The 15416-nt window shown below is 35.9% G+C and overlaps 2 protein-coding genes across 2 annotated transcripts in view; both read right to left on the reverse strand.

Annotated features, from left to right (window-relative positions):
- LOC116167840 overlaps window positions 1-15416 on the reverse strand; it is a 105325-nt gene that overhangs the window by 65798 nt on the left and 24111 nt on the right. The gene's annotated exons all lie outside the window — the stretch shown is intronic.
- On the reverse strand, window positions 12740-13719 carry LOC116167847. The gene is made up of 2 exons (XM_031483402.1): window positions 13266-13719; window positions 12740-13219 (listed from the first exon to the last, which is right to left on the reverse strand). The coding sequence occupies exons 1-2, from the start codon at window positions 13636-13638 to the stop codon at window positions 12825-12827; spliced, it is 768 nt and encodes a 255-aa protein (XP_031339262.1). The 5' UTR covers window positions 13639-13719; the 3' UTR covers window positions 12740-12824.

Consider the following 15416-nt stretch of genomic DNA (forward strand, 5'->3'; position numbering starts at 1 on the left):
GACAAATTCCTCAGTCCCGCAAATCCCGCGGGATCTCGCTCCATTTATGTGCGGGATTAGTTTCGGGATTCCGCAATACCGGTATTGCATTCCCTAGTTTCTAGTCTATAATTTTTATTGAGAAGTCTGATCGAAAAAGTACGAATTGTTTTGGATTCTACGAACCAAAATTAATAAGAAAAAGTGCTTTCTCGAGAAATTTTGGTGCAGTCGATTTTTGGTAAAAAAGGAAGGTTATACACTGCCTTTTTTTGAGGCCCTCAAAAAAAATTGTCTCAGATCGACCCGGAAAAAAATTTCTCTTATAGAATGTGGCCTGTAGAATCCATAATTTCAAACAGTTCCAAGATTGGGCTACTAGTTCAAAAGTTACAACCCTTTGAATTTTCTTTCGAAATTGGTTTCTAGTCTATAACTTTTGATTGAGAAGTCTGATCGAAAAAGTACGAATGGTTTTGGATTCTACGCCCCAAAATTAATAAGAAAAAGTGTTTTCCCGAGAAATTTTGGTGTAGTCGATTTTTGGTAAAAAAGGAAGGTTATACACTGCCTTTTTTTGAGGCCCGAAAAAAAATTGTCTCAGATCGACCCGGAAAAAAATTTTCTTATAGAATGTGGCCTGTAGAATCCATAATTTCAAACAGTTCCAAGATTGGGCTGCTAGTTCAAAAGTTACAGCCCTTTGAATTTTCTTTCGAAATTGGTTTCTAGTCTATAACTTTTGATTGAGAAGTCTGATCGAAAAAGTACGAATTGTTTTGGATTCTACGCACCAAAATTAATAAGAAAAAGTGTTTTCCCGAGAAATTTTGGTGCAGTCGATTTTTGGTAAAAAAGGAAGGTTATACACTGCCTTTTTTTGAGGCCCTCAAAAAAAATTGTCTCAGATCGACCCGGAAAAAAATTTTCTTATAGAATGTGGCCTGTAGAATCCATAATTTCAAACAGTTCCAAGATTGGGCTGCTAGTTCAAAAGTTACAGCCCTTTGAATTTTCTTTCGAAATTGGTTTCTAGTCTATAACTTTTGATTGAGAAGTCTGATCGAAAAAGTACGAATTGTTTTGGATTCTACGCACCAAAATTAATAAGAAAAAGTGTTTTCCCGAGAAATTTTGGTGCAGTCGATTTTTGGTAAAAAAGGAAGGTTGTACACTGCCTTTTTTTGAGGCCCTCAAAAAAATTGTCTCAGATCGACCCGGAAAAAAAATTTTCTTATTGAATGTGGCCTGTAGAATCCATAATTTCAAACAGTTCCAAGATTGGGCTACTAGTTCAAAAGATACAGCCCTTTGAATTTTCTTTCGAAATTGGTTTCTAGTAGGGAATGCAATCCCGCAGCAAAATCTCAATCCCGGTATTTGCGGGATCTCGCAAAACTTTAAATAAACTGGCAAATAAGCAATTCTGTGCGGTTAACTTCTGTATTAAAATAAATCGCTAATTATCACAATATTTAACAAAAAAGTACCTTCGGCCTCTCAAAAAAACCTTACCTGTAAAGCACAAAAAGTCTTCTAAAGTGCCTCAAAAATCCTTGGTCGACAAATTCCTCAGTCCCGCAAATCCCGCGGGATCCCGCTCTATTTATGTGCGCGGGATTAATCTCGCAAAAATGCAGCGGGATCCCGGTATTTCGGGATCCCGCAATCCCGGTATTGCATTCCCTAGATACAAGCAAGCTAGCTTTTCATAGCGCGAAATAGGTTTTAACATTAATTGTTGGCAGTAGGTATACGGAGAAATGTGGTGGAGTAAATCAATCGTTTTACACTTGAACTTTTCGGCAGTTTTTAACGGTGCTAAGAACGATTAAAAGATAAAACAATAGAGTTCATTCCCTCTTAACAGCAATAATGGCGAAGACGTAAACGGGATTTAAATGACTCGTCCTTCACAGCTAACGATTATACTTGTGCGTTGGGAAATAATAGTTTTTTCTTCTTTCAAAATGAACAATACTTCCTTGCCTTTTATTCACTGATAAGAGCGCGAATTCATATTCTAATTGCTGTTCTTGTAAAAACAACCCGTAAACTTTACTTCGTTTTTCCGTACCTCTCGCGTTATTTGCACTCAAAACGCCAGCGAATATCTTAGTGCGATATATCTGATCACTTCGACGAACTAATCACGAAATTTAACTTTCATTTTTCTTTAAGACAAAAAAGACCAACAAAATTTTATGGTTTCGATCCGTGCAAAGTTTTCTCTCGCGAACTTGGGCAGCCGTGTTTTTTCGCTCGATGCCCAACGAAATCTGTACCGCCTGCTTTGTTATCACATGTGGTAACACTGCCATATTTACCGTGGTCATTGAATCAGACCAACGTATAGCCCTAAATCTTCTCCCACACCTTTTTTGAACTTGCCAAGCCAGCGATTTCCACGCTCTCCATTTATCTCCCGCGTATTCAGAAAGTAACCTTATGTTGCTTCTAAAAAGGATGTAATTTGAGCTGTAACATAGACTGAACGCTGAAACTTTCTGGGACCATCTACAAAATAAAGAAATCATTGAGCACAATCTGCGCAAAATGACGTAAACGTTTCTCGCCCTAAAATGATTACCTTACGCTCAAAATTAGTTTCAACAATTTAAAAATGCGGCGAAATTGCTTTGTTTTAGTATATTAGAATTGAATCAGTTTCAATAGATGGTGGAAAGCTGTCCCAGAGTATGAGATGGATAGGTGGGGTCCTACTTTTTTATTATAAAAAAATATCCGCTTGAAGATTAGCTGCAGTGCCTACCTACATAAACTTAGCAAATCGAAATGTTAAAAGGATCGATGCTTACAAGCCCTACCTTTTGCTTGAGAACATTGCAGGTTAGACTCTAAAAGTTTAATATTAAAATCACGCCTCGTACCGTCATACATAAATACTGACCCAAAACATCGAACTTGCAGACGTCTCGCGTCTCTTTGATATCGTAAATTATGGAACAGCATATGGCGCGTGACCATGTAGGTAAAACGAGGTTGTATTTTCACATCTAAGGCTTGCTTCGGCGTGTTATTGAATATATTTTCATTTCATTTTCTCGGTCGTGATGTATCGACTCTTAAAAACACCTACAATTTTGGTTAACCAAATTTCGTGAAATGCCGTTGCGGTTAGGCGTTTACATCAAAGGCCTTTCGTGCTTTTCTTTGGCGCAACCACATGCAACACTATTTACGTGCAAGGGTGACGTACTTTCATTGTTGGTTGGCTCTTGTCTGTGTATTTAATTTACGCGGCAGGATCTCTAGTAAATCAGACATTCTGATCTCTTCTCTAAGCGGTGCGTGAATGCCTCTCATTCTATCAGATAAAGTTGTCACAGCTGAATTTAGACAATTTTACCTCGCTTTTATCAATGACAGGCACAACTTATACGAAGATGGACGTGCTAGCAAATTTCAATTAATTAGACAGTAAATAAACTTTTAGTGAACAATTTTTACAATGGCATCGATTTCCAATACTTTAGTACAAAGGTAACTTTAGGGGTATTTTGCTGAAAAGGATACAATGTTCATTTTTTAATTAAGCAATTCGTTCCATTTCTGTTTTGACCCTAAATACTGTACGGCTAATATACCTAACGCTAAAAATACGATTTACGCTGAATAACTGTTGATTCAATATCCTCGTTGTAGCTTGAATGCGTTTATTTAACGTCAGTTGAATTATGAAAAAGAAACAGCGCTTAATTATTATTCCTTGCTTTTGCTGTATAAAAATACGTTGCGTTTTATATTAATTAACCTCTCCCGGATTACAAAGCAAAAATTGCTAGGGCATGTAGCTAAGTTTTAATGCGCCCTCCCCCTCTCCTACGAATCATTAAAGATCGGGCGAAAAATTAGAGCCGATTTGAGCATCACCAACCATCTAAAAAGAGAAGTTGTTCAAACTTCCTCCTACCCAAGGGACATATTTCCCAATATAAATGCAACACAACTCGGGCAAATAGACTTGTAAAGAAAGCTCGAATAAAATTTCATGTTTAAGAGCGAACGCTTTAGAGACGATTGTTATGGCCGGGCTATTTTCATAAATCAAGTTCAATGGTCAGTGCACATCCAGTGCAGACGAGATCTGTGTCTGAGTGCATGTAATCTCATTACAAAAGTTTTGAAGTTGGAAATTTAGTGCATATTGGTGCAAAGGTTCTGCTTTTGTGTTCGATTTCGGAATTATTGCCGAAATAATTCAACTTTTTTGCGGTTAAACGATAAATTGCAGTGTAAAGTTGCGGTACATTTGTGCACATTTTTCATTAATTGCCCGATCCGATATTTCGTTTTGTTACTACAGGATTTATTGGCCCTAGCGTAACGTGCAAAGTAAAAGTTGAAAGCATGAGGATAGGTTTCTATCGCGTGTCAGGTGGTAATAATTTACTTAATTTTGTCTTTAGGTTTCCACCATTGTCGTTAAAATAGTTCTATTTTCTCCTTTATTGTGTATTTGTGAGGTGGAGAATGAATAACATTTGGAAATTGTAATTTGTACAGAAGAAAAGTTATAATGTAACCAATTTATCCGTGTGGTTGCTGAAGGGTGATGGATCCGCGCTATGCTCGGAAGCAGAGTCCTTATATCCCCAATCGAGATGACGGAGATGAGCTCATTAACTTACTAAGGATATTCACTGTGAACGCGCTTGGGAGTCACTGGACCCATGAAAACTACTTTGGCTATAGAGGAACTTCTGGGACTAGAGCCTTTACACTTTTTAGCTGTGGAGGTCGAGGCTCGCATACGGCTAAACGATTGAGACGAGTGGAAGGATCGAGGCAGCCTTGTGCACCGGCGGATCTGGGAGGAAACCTTCAGATCCGATCCCCATCGCAAGATGGGATGTGATCCAGGTTAACCTGCTAAGACCAAAGTGTTATAAAGTCATTTTCCCGGACGATTCAAGATTCAAAATTGACAGTCAATCTCTCTTTGCTCGTAAACGAATTTAAACGTTAACATTGAAGCCTCTGAATATAATTCTAACTTTTTTTTTATATTCTATTCGGTACTCCTTACCCAGTCTGTATACCTTACCTATAAATTTGCTGTAACGTACATTATCGATATAAATCCTTGTGCGTAGTTCTTTATTCTTCGTTAGGGGTCACCCGAATGTACCTTTCTGTAATGTCACTAGATATAGAGAGCACCGCAATCCATTGGATCCGTGTGAGAGAACCCATGATTTTTGCCCAAAAATGGCGGACTTTACCAGATTCCAGTAACTTTAATGTTAGGGATTGTTCCACCGGTTTGGAGATATCTGTCACGTATTTGAAATTTGAATTTTCTTTTCCTAATATATCAAATATATAGCGGGTTGTGTTTCAGGTTGTAAAAAAAGTAATGTTAAAGGTGTGAGGTTGTTTCCTTTACTAAGTAGTGAAAGAAATGCGCAAAGTAAACAATTATGGTTAGACTTCAATAGGGAATGCAATACAGGGATCGCGGGATACCGAAATACCGGGATCCTGCAGCATTTCTAATCCCGCACATAAATGGAGCGGGATTTGCGGACTGAGGAATTTGTCGACCAAGGGAACGACTCTGTTTACTTTGTTAATGAAACGCATAACGGAGAAGTTATTTTTTAAATAATTTTGTTAAACTTATTTCGTTAAAAATGTACTATGATTTTTGAGGCACTTTAGAAGACTATTTGTGCTTTACAGGTGAGGTTTTTTTTATCTAAGTTAGGCTGAAAGTACTTTTTTTGTTAAATATTCTGATAATTAGCGGTTTATTTTAATACAGAAGTTAACCGCACAGAATTGCTTATTTGCCAATTTATTTAAAGTTTTGCGGGATCCCGCAAATACCGGGATCCCGTAGGATTAACATCTAACAATCCCGCAAATACCGGAATTGAGATTTTGCTGCGGGATTGCATTCCCTAAACTTCAATAACCTTCCCCTTCACGTTAAGAAAAGATCCATATAAAAAAACACACTACCCAGTGCCAAATTCCTTATTTATCTTGATATTTCTTTGAAATTTTAACCACAGATGTAGTAAACGCAAACATATCGCATATTCCAAAACAGTCCAGGCTAAATAGCTCTAAAATAATTTATTTTCAAAAAAAATTAGTTACCGGGCGAAACCGGGTTTTTCAGGCAGGTGAAATGAATAGAAATTGGGAAAAAATAATTAAAACAGCTGAATTTTTCCGCGGGTGAAGTCCCGGGGGTTGAAAGGGCTGGAAACTGGTGTTTTGCAAATTATGGCAAAACTATTAACTTTAGACGAAAATGTTAAATATAAAAGTTATAGAGATTAAAAAAATGGGCAACTTTTGTATCTACACTATTTTCACATAAAATCCAATTTTCCTAGAAAAACCGGAAAACTGTTTTTTTTTAAATTTTCATTCATATTTTTGCGAAAAAATGTCGTAGGGGTTTGAAATTTCGAGGAAACATAGCTTGTTTTATAATAAAAATGAAGATAATTTTTTGGGCCTGTAAAGTTGAACCGTTTCCAAGATCTCACGATTTCTGAAAAAAAACCACCTATTTTTCAAGGCGATGAAAAATCTATTTTTTTCAGGTGCGCGGGGTAGCAAAATTTTCGTAACGACATACATTTTAATAATCAAAAATAAAAAATATTATTCCAATTGAAAAATTTTAACAAAAGCGGCAAAAACTGAGGGAACAGTTTTAAGGTATACCGTTTTTGACAGTAGGTAAATTGCTTTTTTTTGCAAATAAATTAACGTATTAGATCCGCGCTAATAAAAAGTTTTTGAAATCTGTCTTCTCTCCCCTCTTTAATGTTGTTAAAATATGTTCTTTTATTTCCCAGTGCCCAACTGCCTTAATTAAAACATCTTTATTATTTCTTTTTTGTGCATTTTTGCCGCAATAAAAGCAATTCGAAGTAAAATCGAATTCTTTTGCTTCCTGAACAATTTGTTTTTGTTCAATAACTCTTCTTCCTGCCTATTTTACAGCTGATGGGATTGAGCTGGCCCTGTTGATCGTTTTACAGGAATTATGAATAAAATCCTCATAAAGTTTATTCCAGGTTTTACATCTCAAATTTGCTGTGGTCAATGGCCGGTAAAACTAACGTTCTTATTTCAGATTTTGCAAATTTTCAACAGGCCCAACACAATTGCATCAGCTATACAACAGGCAGGAAGAAGAGTCAGTGAACAAAAAGAAATTGTTCAGGAATCAGGAAGCAAAATAATCCGATTTTATTTCGAATTGCTTTTATTGCGGAAAAAATGCAATAAAAGAACTAATAAAGATGTTTTAACTAAAACAGTTGAGCATAAGATAATAAAAGAGAATATTTAAGAAACAAGAAGATAGATTTCAAAGAAGAGGTGGTTTTTTTCAGAAATCGTGAGATTTTGGAAACGGTTCAACTTTACAGGCCCAAAAACTTATCTTCTTTTTTATCATAAAACAAGCTATGTTTGCTCCAAATTTCAAACCCCTACGACATTTTTTCGCAAAAATAAGAATAAAAAACGAAAAAAAAACAGATTTTCCGGTTTTTCTAGGAAAATTGGAGGTTATGTGAAAATAGTGTAGATACAAAAGTTGCTCATTTTTCTCTATAACTTTTACATTTAACGTTTTCGGCTAAAATTAATAGTTTTGCCACAATTTGCAAAACACCACTTTCCACCCCTTTCAACCCCCGTGATTTCACCGGCGGAAAAATTCAGCTGTTTTAATTATTTTTTCCCAATTTCTATTCATTTCACCTGCCTGCAAAACCCGGTTTCGCCCGGTAATTAATTTTTTTTGTCAAAAAATATTATATAGCCCTCAGGACTAAAAATAAAACGCGCGAATGGGTAGGTTACGCAATTCCAACTTTCTTATTTATTGAGATATTTGCTTAAAATATTAACCATAGATCCTTTAGTAAAGAAAAACATAGCTATAGCCTATTGAGAAGTACTGATAAATGCATGGACAATGCCCTACAGTCACTCGCCTTAGGGCGAACATCTTTTTACTTGTTTATTCATCTTTGGAAAATAATAATCAGTATAGGAAATTAAAAATATCATGAAATAAATGGATCGCATTATTACTGTTTGATAAATGACAAAATAAAGGGCAGTGTTCATCTGAATATCGCAAACTGCATTTTCAGACACAAAGACCTTACCTAGTTTATTTTGTAAAACCACGCGATAAGCAAAAAACACCCTTATTGTAAATGTAATTTCCCAAAAAGCGGGATTCGCATAGACGGAAACGCCAGAAGTGCATTAATGCAGTAAACAGAAACGTACATTTTTATAGCCTAAATAAACGTTGTAATTGTATTTCGTTAACAATGTACGTATATATAAAACAGGGTAGTTACCTTGAACAAATATGAAACGTAATTTATTTTAAAATTGCAAATTTTAAATGAAGTTTTTGTACTTCATCTAATTGAATAAAGCTCGTATATTGAATTTTCGACGACCCCGTTGTGATGTTATATCTCAATAAGTTATTTATACAACATTCCATCTGTATAGGCGGGGGATGAAATCTGGATGCGCGTGTGTATAGTCTGTGCGTCACAATGTACGTTTTTATGATTTTGGGGTTGCTTTATGTCCTTCATTTACGCTAACATGTGGTACTAGGATTTTTATTTTTTTGTTATTGACGTTTGGCTTGCTTAATAAATTACAAATAAAGCGCGTTTATTTCGTATAAATGGCAGTTTGGCCGTAATTAATTTTATTTTAAAGCGCAGAACTGTATCCAACGTTGGATAAAGTGTTTTGGTATTGGGATTCACTCTCAATTATTATGACATGAAGTTAAGTGGGCGAGAGTCGGGGGTGAAATCCATTCAACTGTCAGAAACACTCACGTGAAAGGAAACATTAAGGGATGCGAGAATGAAGCTTGTTAGAATTGCAAGTCAACAATACACACACCTCCTATCTAACGGCGATTGGGCGATATTGAACTTAGTTGATGTATATTTACTTAGTTTATGGTTACTTTTCGACTTACATACAAAAAAAGCGTTTGGCTGCGAAAACAATTCAATTTACAACAAATAATTTTTGAAGTTTTGGGCGACATTTTTACTTTATCCCCATATACAAAGCGACGCGTTTAATATTAATGTAAGAATAACGTCTAGAAAGCCATAAATTTATAACAACCCCCAGTTGTATATCTATACGAGAGAAATTCATTTGTAGCCGTTGTAAATTTATACCAAAAAGTTGGTGTACTAGAGAACTACAACAATAAATCATATACTTGAACAGTGGAAAAATATATATCATCAAATGTTAGTAGTGGGGTGTTTCCGAAAAAAAAATACAATAAAAAGCGCCCAGTTTCTATAACTTTTATGAGGTGGTCTCTTAAAAGAACTTTCTCAAAGGGATTTTAGAATTTGAAAAAGCGAAATATTGAAATTGAGTGGAATACGTTAACTTTCGGAAATTTTTTTATGATGTCAAATGAATTCAAGTTGTTTATCAAGTACAAATCCTAAAAGTTTTCTGTGCTCTCATTTCATTATAAGAACGATTCAAAGAAAAAAAATTAAAATTGCTTATTCAATAACATTCCTTTTAGTAACATCTATATCTCTTTATAAAGATAACCAAGGGGATAACTCGAGGAAGTCTCAATAGTTAGTGAATAAAACGGTGCAGTTCACAGTACTTTTGTTTCCAATCGATTATTACGGGATTGAACCACCGTTTCCATTTTCAGGAGGCACTAGTATATGTAAAAGCCAGGGTAAAAGCATAATGACTTCTGATGTTGTACGGAATGGCCTATCTGCGAAATATTCCATAGGTTCAATTGCAGCTCTGAAATTATTGGGTGGAGTTCTAGAGGATTAGTAGATTTTAGACAAAAAACTAAAATAATTCTCGGGATCCGGAAATTTCCTCAACAAAGAATTCACAACCATTTCCAGTTCCAGTTTGACGGTATATCTGTCATATTATGCAAAAAAATTGAAAACTAATAGGGTTGATTGACGTAAACAAATTTTTTCTACAAAAAACCTTAATACATTTTTGCTCTAAAATAATTTGGGGAGCCAATAATCGCATGTTATGAATTTTACAATGAAATCCCTATGATGCGCTACGGAAGTCACCACCCTGTATATTGATATCATTAAAATATAAAAAAATTGGATGATAGAGGGGATCAAACAAGTTCTTTTTTCAAATAAACTCGAGGGTCTTTAATTTTTTTCCCAGCATCAACCATAAGAGTTACAAAGATAAGGTTTTCGGGTATGGGTATTTTTTTTTCAAAATTCCTACCACGAAAGGGCGCACCTCTACTTCAGGGTGCGAAAAAAATTCTGATTTCGACGAAATTTGGTAACTGGAGGTCTTTGAACATGAAAATAACGAATTTGGAATTAGTTTTTGAAAATTCGAAAAAGAAGTTCCATTACAATTCTTTGCCGGACAACGAAAATGGAGAAAATTCCATGAAATTTGTTGTGTACATACTTGATGAGTTAAGGACACAATTGTCGAACAGTTTTTTAAAATCACTTTTCAAACAAAAGTTATACTCATTTGAAGATTGGGCCTTCGGGTTACTAGTGAGTGATCAAATTTAGAAATATCGCAAATAACAAAAAAATAACGATTTAATTTTACTTTTCCAAAGTGTAATAGGATATAGGGAAGTGCTCTGAAGCGAATTTTTCTTGGAGATACTGCCGACAAAATTTCTCTGGAAGCAAATACCTTCTTGAAGCAAAGGCGAGTTTTCTCGAATCCAAGTCTTCCGCGCGATGAAGGCGAATCTTCCATGAATCAATTTTCCGGGGGCGGATCTTCCTGCTCAAAAAAAGCCTCGGAGACGTCATTGGTTGCGAATTTTGTTAATACATCGTTGAAAATGTACCTACCTCAAACCAGATGAGAGGACAGGTCATTCTGTGATATTTTCGGTATTGTTGAACATAATTTTAAAAGAAATATCATGTTGGGTGCAATACCACAGCATATAAACTTTTGAGGTGGCAGGAGTACCGGAATTCTGGATATTTTTTGAAGTTGAAGATATTCCCACTGGGAACTTTTAAAATTGACTCTATAATTATTACAATAGTGTCGTATTTTTGTAATCCTAATGTCATTTTAAATCCACGATTTGATATAACAAATAATGTTGAAATATTAATTGAAGTTACTACATATTGGCATGTCGGAGTGACACAAAAGGCACAAACACACGAAAAACACGCTATAGAAACCCGAGCTCGTAAAAATAATGATAAATTGCAACAAAGGATATTCAGCAACGTTTGGTTGGATTCGTATTATTCAAAAATATGAACCGCGCAAATAATCGTGGGATTTTAACACATAGGTTCAGTAAGAGCCAAACAAAGGAGCTCGTGTATTTATAGCTCGCTTATGATAGCTGCTGCAGTACACTTTTCAAAATTAAAATTGGCGCATTCGCGCCCTAATGCATCTTCCCTTAAACCCGTGAATTATTCCATTTAATAACGTTTACTTGTAATTACATTCTGTAATGGCGTTGACATGAGGATGATATTAAATCTATTACGGCTACGTAAACTGAGTTTACATCAGGCAAAAAAAAGAAGTGGTATAATAAAAGGTCGGTGAGTAATTTAAGCGGAACCGCACACAACAACTACTTGGCGACCGGCGCTAAGTAATAAATAATAACGGCGCGTTTTCTGAGTGCGAGTATAAAGGCGCGAATGCCTAGAAACGATTTTGATAACGCCAAGGGATCGTACTAGAAAATCTACGCGACAGGAATGTCACTTGAAGTGCTCTTTTATGGTCTTATCTGGCTGCGGCAACATACTTTTATTTTGACAGTTTTATTTTCGAGAAAATCCACCTACTTTACAGGGAAATTCCTCCAATAAATAGGCGTGAGGGTCAAGTTAAACAACAAACAACCGATGCAGAAACTCTCACGCGGTTCTGAGCGAATTATTTAACTTTCGAGTTTTTGGTGTAAATTTATTTATTTTTTCAGAAATAAGCAAGTTCCCTAATGACTTCGTGTATATAGAGAGAAACAGGAATCGCAATTTTTAATTTGAAAGTCTCCTTGTTAGCACGAATTTTGATACAAAGTGCTTTTTGGGCAATTGCTTGTCAATATTTGTCCCGTTTTGTTCGCTTATTTGGAATTTTCACAACTCAATTGATTCCAGAAATACTTAATATTTGCGCAACAAATTAAAGTGTGGTGGTGCATACGCCAGCACACATCACACCCCAAACAAACCGCGTGCGTTTTCCCCTTAGACCATACAGTACATGGACACGGACATAGCGAGGACGTGAATTTCAGGGTAAAGTAAAGTCGTGAACTCCATTGCGATCGCGTAAAAAGCAGCTTCCAAAGCTACCTAAATTCCACAGCCGTTCACGAATACCTCAGCCATACATTCCACTTACCCCATCGCTTTAGAAGAAGCTACATTCAAATTTCTATGTTGTAAAAAATGCTGTGTGCAATGGCATGCGGTCCCACCCAACTGACACCTACGTGGGACGGTGGTTCTTTTTTTCTTTTAAAAAATTTCTCAGGGCACGCCTGGGTTCCTACACAAGAACAAACATCCTAAAACTCTTATAAACTCGAAAGAACCGAAGGAATCAAATTCCGTAAATTTCAACGAAATCGGTACTCAAATGTGGAATAAAGTCACTCCTTTCAACATTTCAAAAGGAGTGCATAAACGAAAAATAAATATTGGCAATTCTAATTACGTATTTAATATCACAGCATGTCTCTTACGTGGTAATACAATAAATAAATAAATAAATAAAACCCTCCAACCTATTTATACCTCCTTGATGGAGATTCTTGTAGACCTCGATTTCTTGAGAGCTTCAAGAATATCACTTTTGTCCTCGCTTGTGGGAACTTCAAATGTAATACTTCCGTCTGTGTTCCTATGGGCGGACAACACCTTCGTGTCCAAATTTAGTAACTCGTTTAAAACGAAAGTCACAGTGTCTGATGGATAGCCTTCTTTTGTTATTCTCCCTGTTAAAATTAGGCTTCTCCCATTTTGACTATTTACATAATTGCTCAAGTGTTGAATCTTCGACTCCAATTTTTCTATTAGCGCTTTCTGTTGTATTGTGGTTTGAGTCAAATCGTGAATGCTCCGCATGCAAGCTTCGTGATCCTTTTCGACCGGTATCGGAGGTGCAGATGGGAGCAGGTTTACAACTACACGAAACGGTTACAATTTGACAAGTGACAAGTAACGACTTACCTTCTTTAACAAGAAAGCGTTCTCCTTGGAACCAGTACCTCAAACATTTCTTCACGACAAGCAGCCGATAGGAAATAAGATCACCCGACTGCAATCTACTGTTAAAGTCTCGAATAATCCATTTACCATTTTCCACCTTTGTAACGTTAGATAAAAGATCTATGTCGTTGAAATTTCTCAGTTCGCGGTTAATGTTGCCTTGAAATGTCACCGAACTTATTCCATGCGTGTGAGGTATACTGACACTGAATCCCTTCGGGGAGTACACGGTTATTTCGGGTTTAGGTATCAAATACGACTGGCACGATTTTTGAAAAATGATTGCAAAGAGTAGCACAGCTAGTTTAATCGACATGTTGACGAATACTGACATCTTCCCTGCTTACGTCTGTTTTAAATACAACGTCGGGACTTTATGAAAGGGATTTTCCTTGTACTTAGCGACCGAAGCTTGTAAAATCAATTACGAGAAACAGTTGGGGATAACACTGACGCCGGAGATTCCGGTTCAGTTGACCTATGTAGATATTTCTGCAATGCAAGATTATCAAGGGTCACGAGTTGGCCTCAAGATTTTTAGTTATTGATATACTATAAAATATGGTAACTTCCATAAACTTACTTTATCCCAGTTTCACACGTGATATTAAAAATCCAAATAAATAAAGTATAAAAAGGCGTTGCTCAGACTATGCAATCATGTGTGTTTTTCAGGAGGAGCGTCAGCCGTATTCGATATGGTTCCTTAAACCTTTTCCCCATAACCCAAGTTACCCATTTGTGGGCCTTTTGAGTTTGTTTAATTTTCATCAGAGGAAACGACGCATTGTAGTAGTATGGAAAGGACTAGAAGTTGGAATTATTTTTGGAAATGAATAGGTGGATATTTAAATATTTCGCATTTCCTTGATCAGCTGTTTTCAATGATCAAGTGATCGGAAAATCGCCTTGAACAACATTAGCGGATTGATATCGTATATTGCAATAAATATTATCAAATGACGTCGAGGTTACATTTGTTATCATCGTCGGCGCTTGGTTACGTTATGATATAGTTGTCGAGCAATTTACACTTTTTTGTAGGTGCTCATGGATACTCGTCCACTAACATAAAATGTCTTTGTGTATGTTAAGGGTGATCTATATAAGGATATTATAATGTATCAAGGTCCTTCTTTGATTTACTGAATTTATTCCACGTTGTTGTCCGATTAGATACCTTGGATGAACTTGGATACTGCTTTTTTACGTTAAGACCGTATCATTTGGATTAATAGCATTCGACAATGCTGATGGAGGTATTCCATTAGTAATTGAGTCAAGTGGAACAGCATTCCCACCAACCCCCAGGGTATTTTTGGGCAGAATTTCCTCAATTAATTGGATTTTATCAAACAGTACAGACATTAATTTGTTTTTGTCCTGGATAATGGACTCTTTAATGCCATTGATTAATATCCAATCTTCTTTTTCTCTTTTGTGCAGTTAATGCTTTTTGGGAATTTTTGCAAATTTATTTGCTTTCAATCGCACTTTGGCCGGCAATCTTCGGAAATCCTCAATATCTCAATCCAATATCTCCCCCAGTATCTAAGTTGATGCCTCATCTTCAGTTTCCTAAAATTACCGGACATACAAATGAAAGTTTCAGGACGATTTTTGGTAAAAGCTTAAACATAAAAATGAGGGTTTCATGACGATGTTGGTATTGGATTTTCATACACCGGTTATAGTAATTTCACCTAAAATTATAAAACATGTCAACCTAAATTTCACAGCACTTTTACTTCAATAATGACGGTGGAAAAGTTTAAAGTTTGCAATTCCAAATGTGGTTTAATTATTATCGAAAGTAAATAAACCATATTGTGGTTTTACGAACCGCAATTAATACTGATCGAGTAAAAAGTTTAGTTTTTTTGGCAAATAGTGACTTGCAAGGCCGGAAATTTTCATTGCGTTATAATCGTAAATAAAAACTCTTCGTGTTATAATGTTTGGGCAAATATTGATAGTAATTTTGGCTTGAAGAATAAAAGCACTCGTAAAAGGGGAATAATCTATAAAATAGCAGCGTATATACCCTATCCAAATACGAAACTTATAAAACTTGCATTTTCTGCTTATTTTCAGCCGTAAAACACGAAATGG

This window comes from Photinus pyralis, unplaced genomic scaffold, assembly GCF_008802855.1.
Source record: "Photinus pyralis isolate 1611_PpyrPB1 unplaced genomic scaffold, Ppyr1.3 Ppyr1.4_LG4, whole genome shotgun sequence".
NCBI classification, from domain to species: Eukaryota; Metazoa; Arthropoda; class Insecta; order Coleoptera; family Lampyridae; genus Photinus; species Photinus pyralis.

Bases quoted from the DNA above. Each gene is read 5' to 3' on its own strand.
- LOC116167847 (XM_031483402.1), bottom strand. From the start codon at position 13,638: ATGTCAGTATTCGTCAACATGTCGATTAAACTAGCTGTGCTACTCTTT. The intron at 13,220-13,265 runs GTAAGTCGTTAC...CGTTTCGTGTAG, and splicing joins ACGCTTTCTTGTTAAAGAAG to TTGTAAACCTGCTCCCATCT.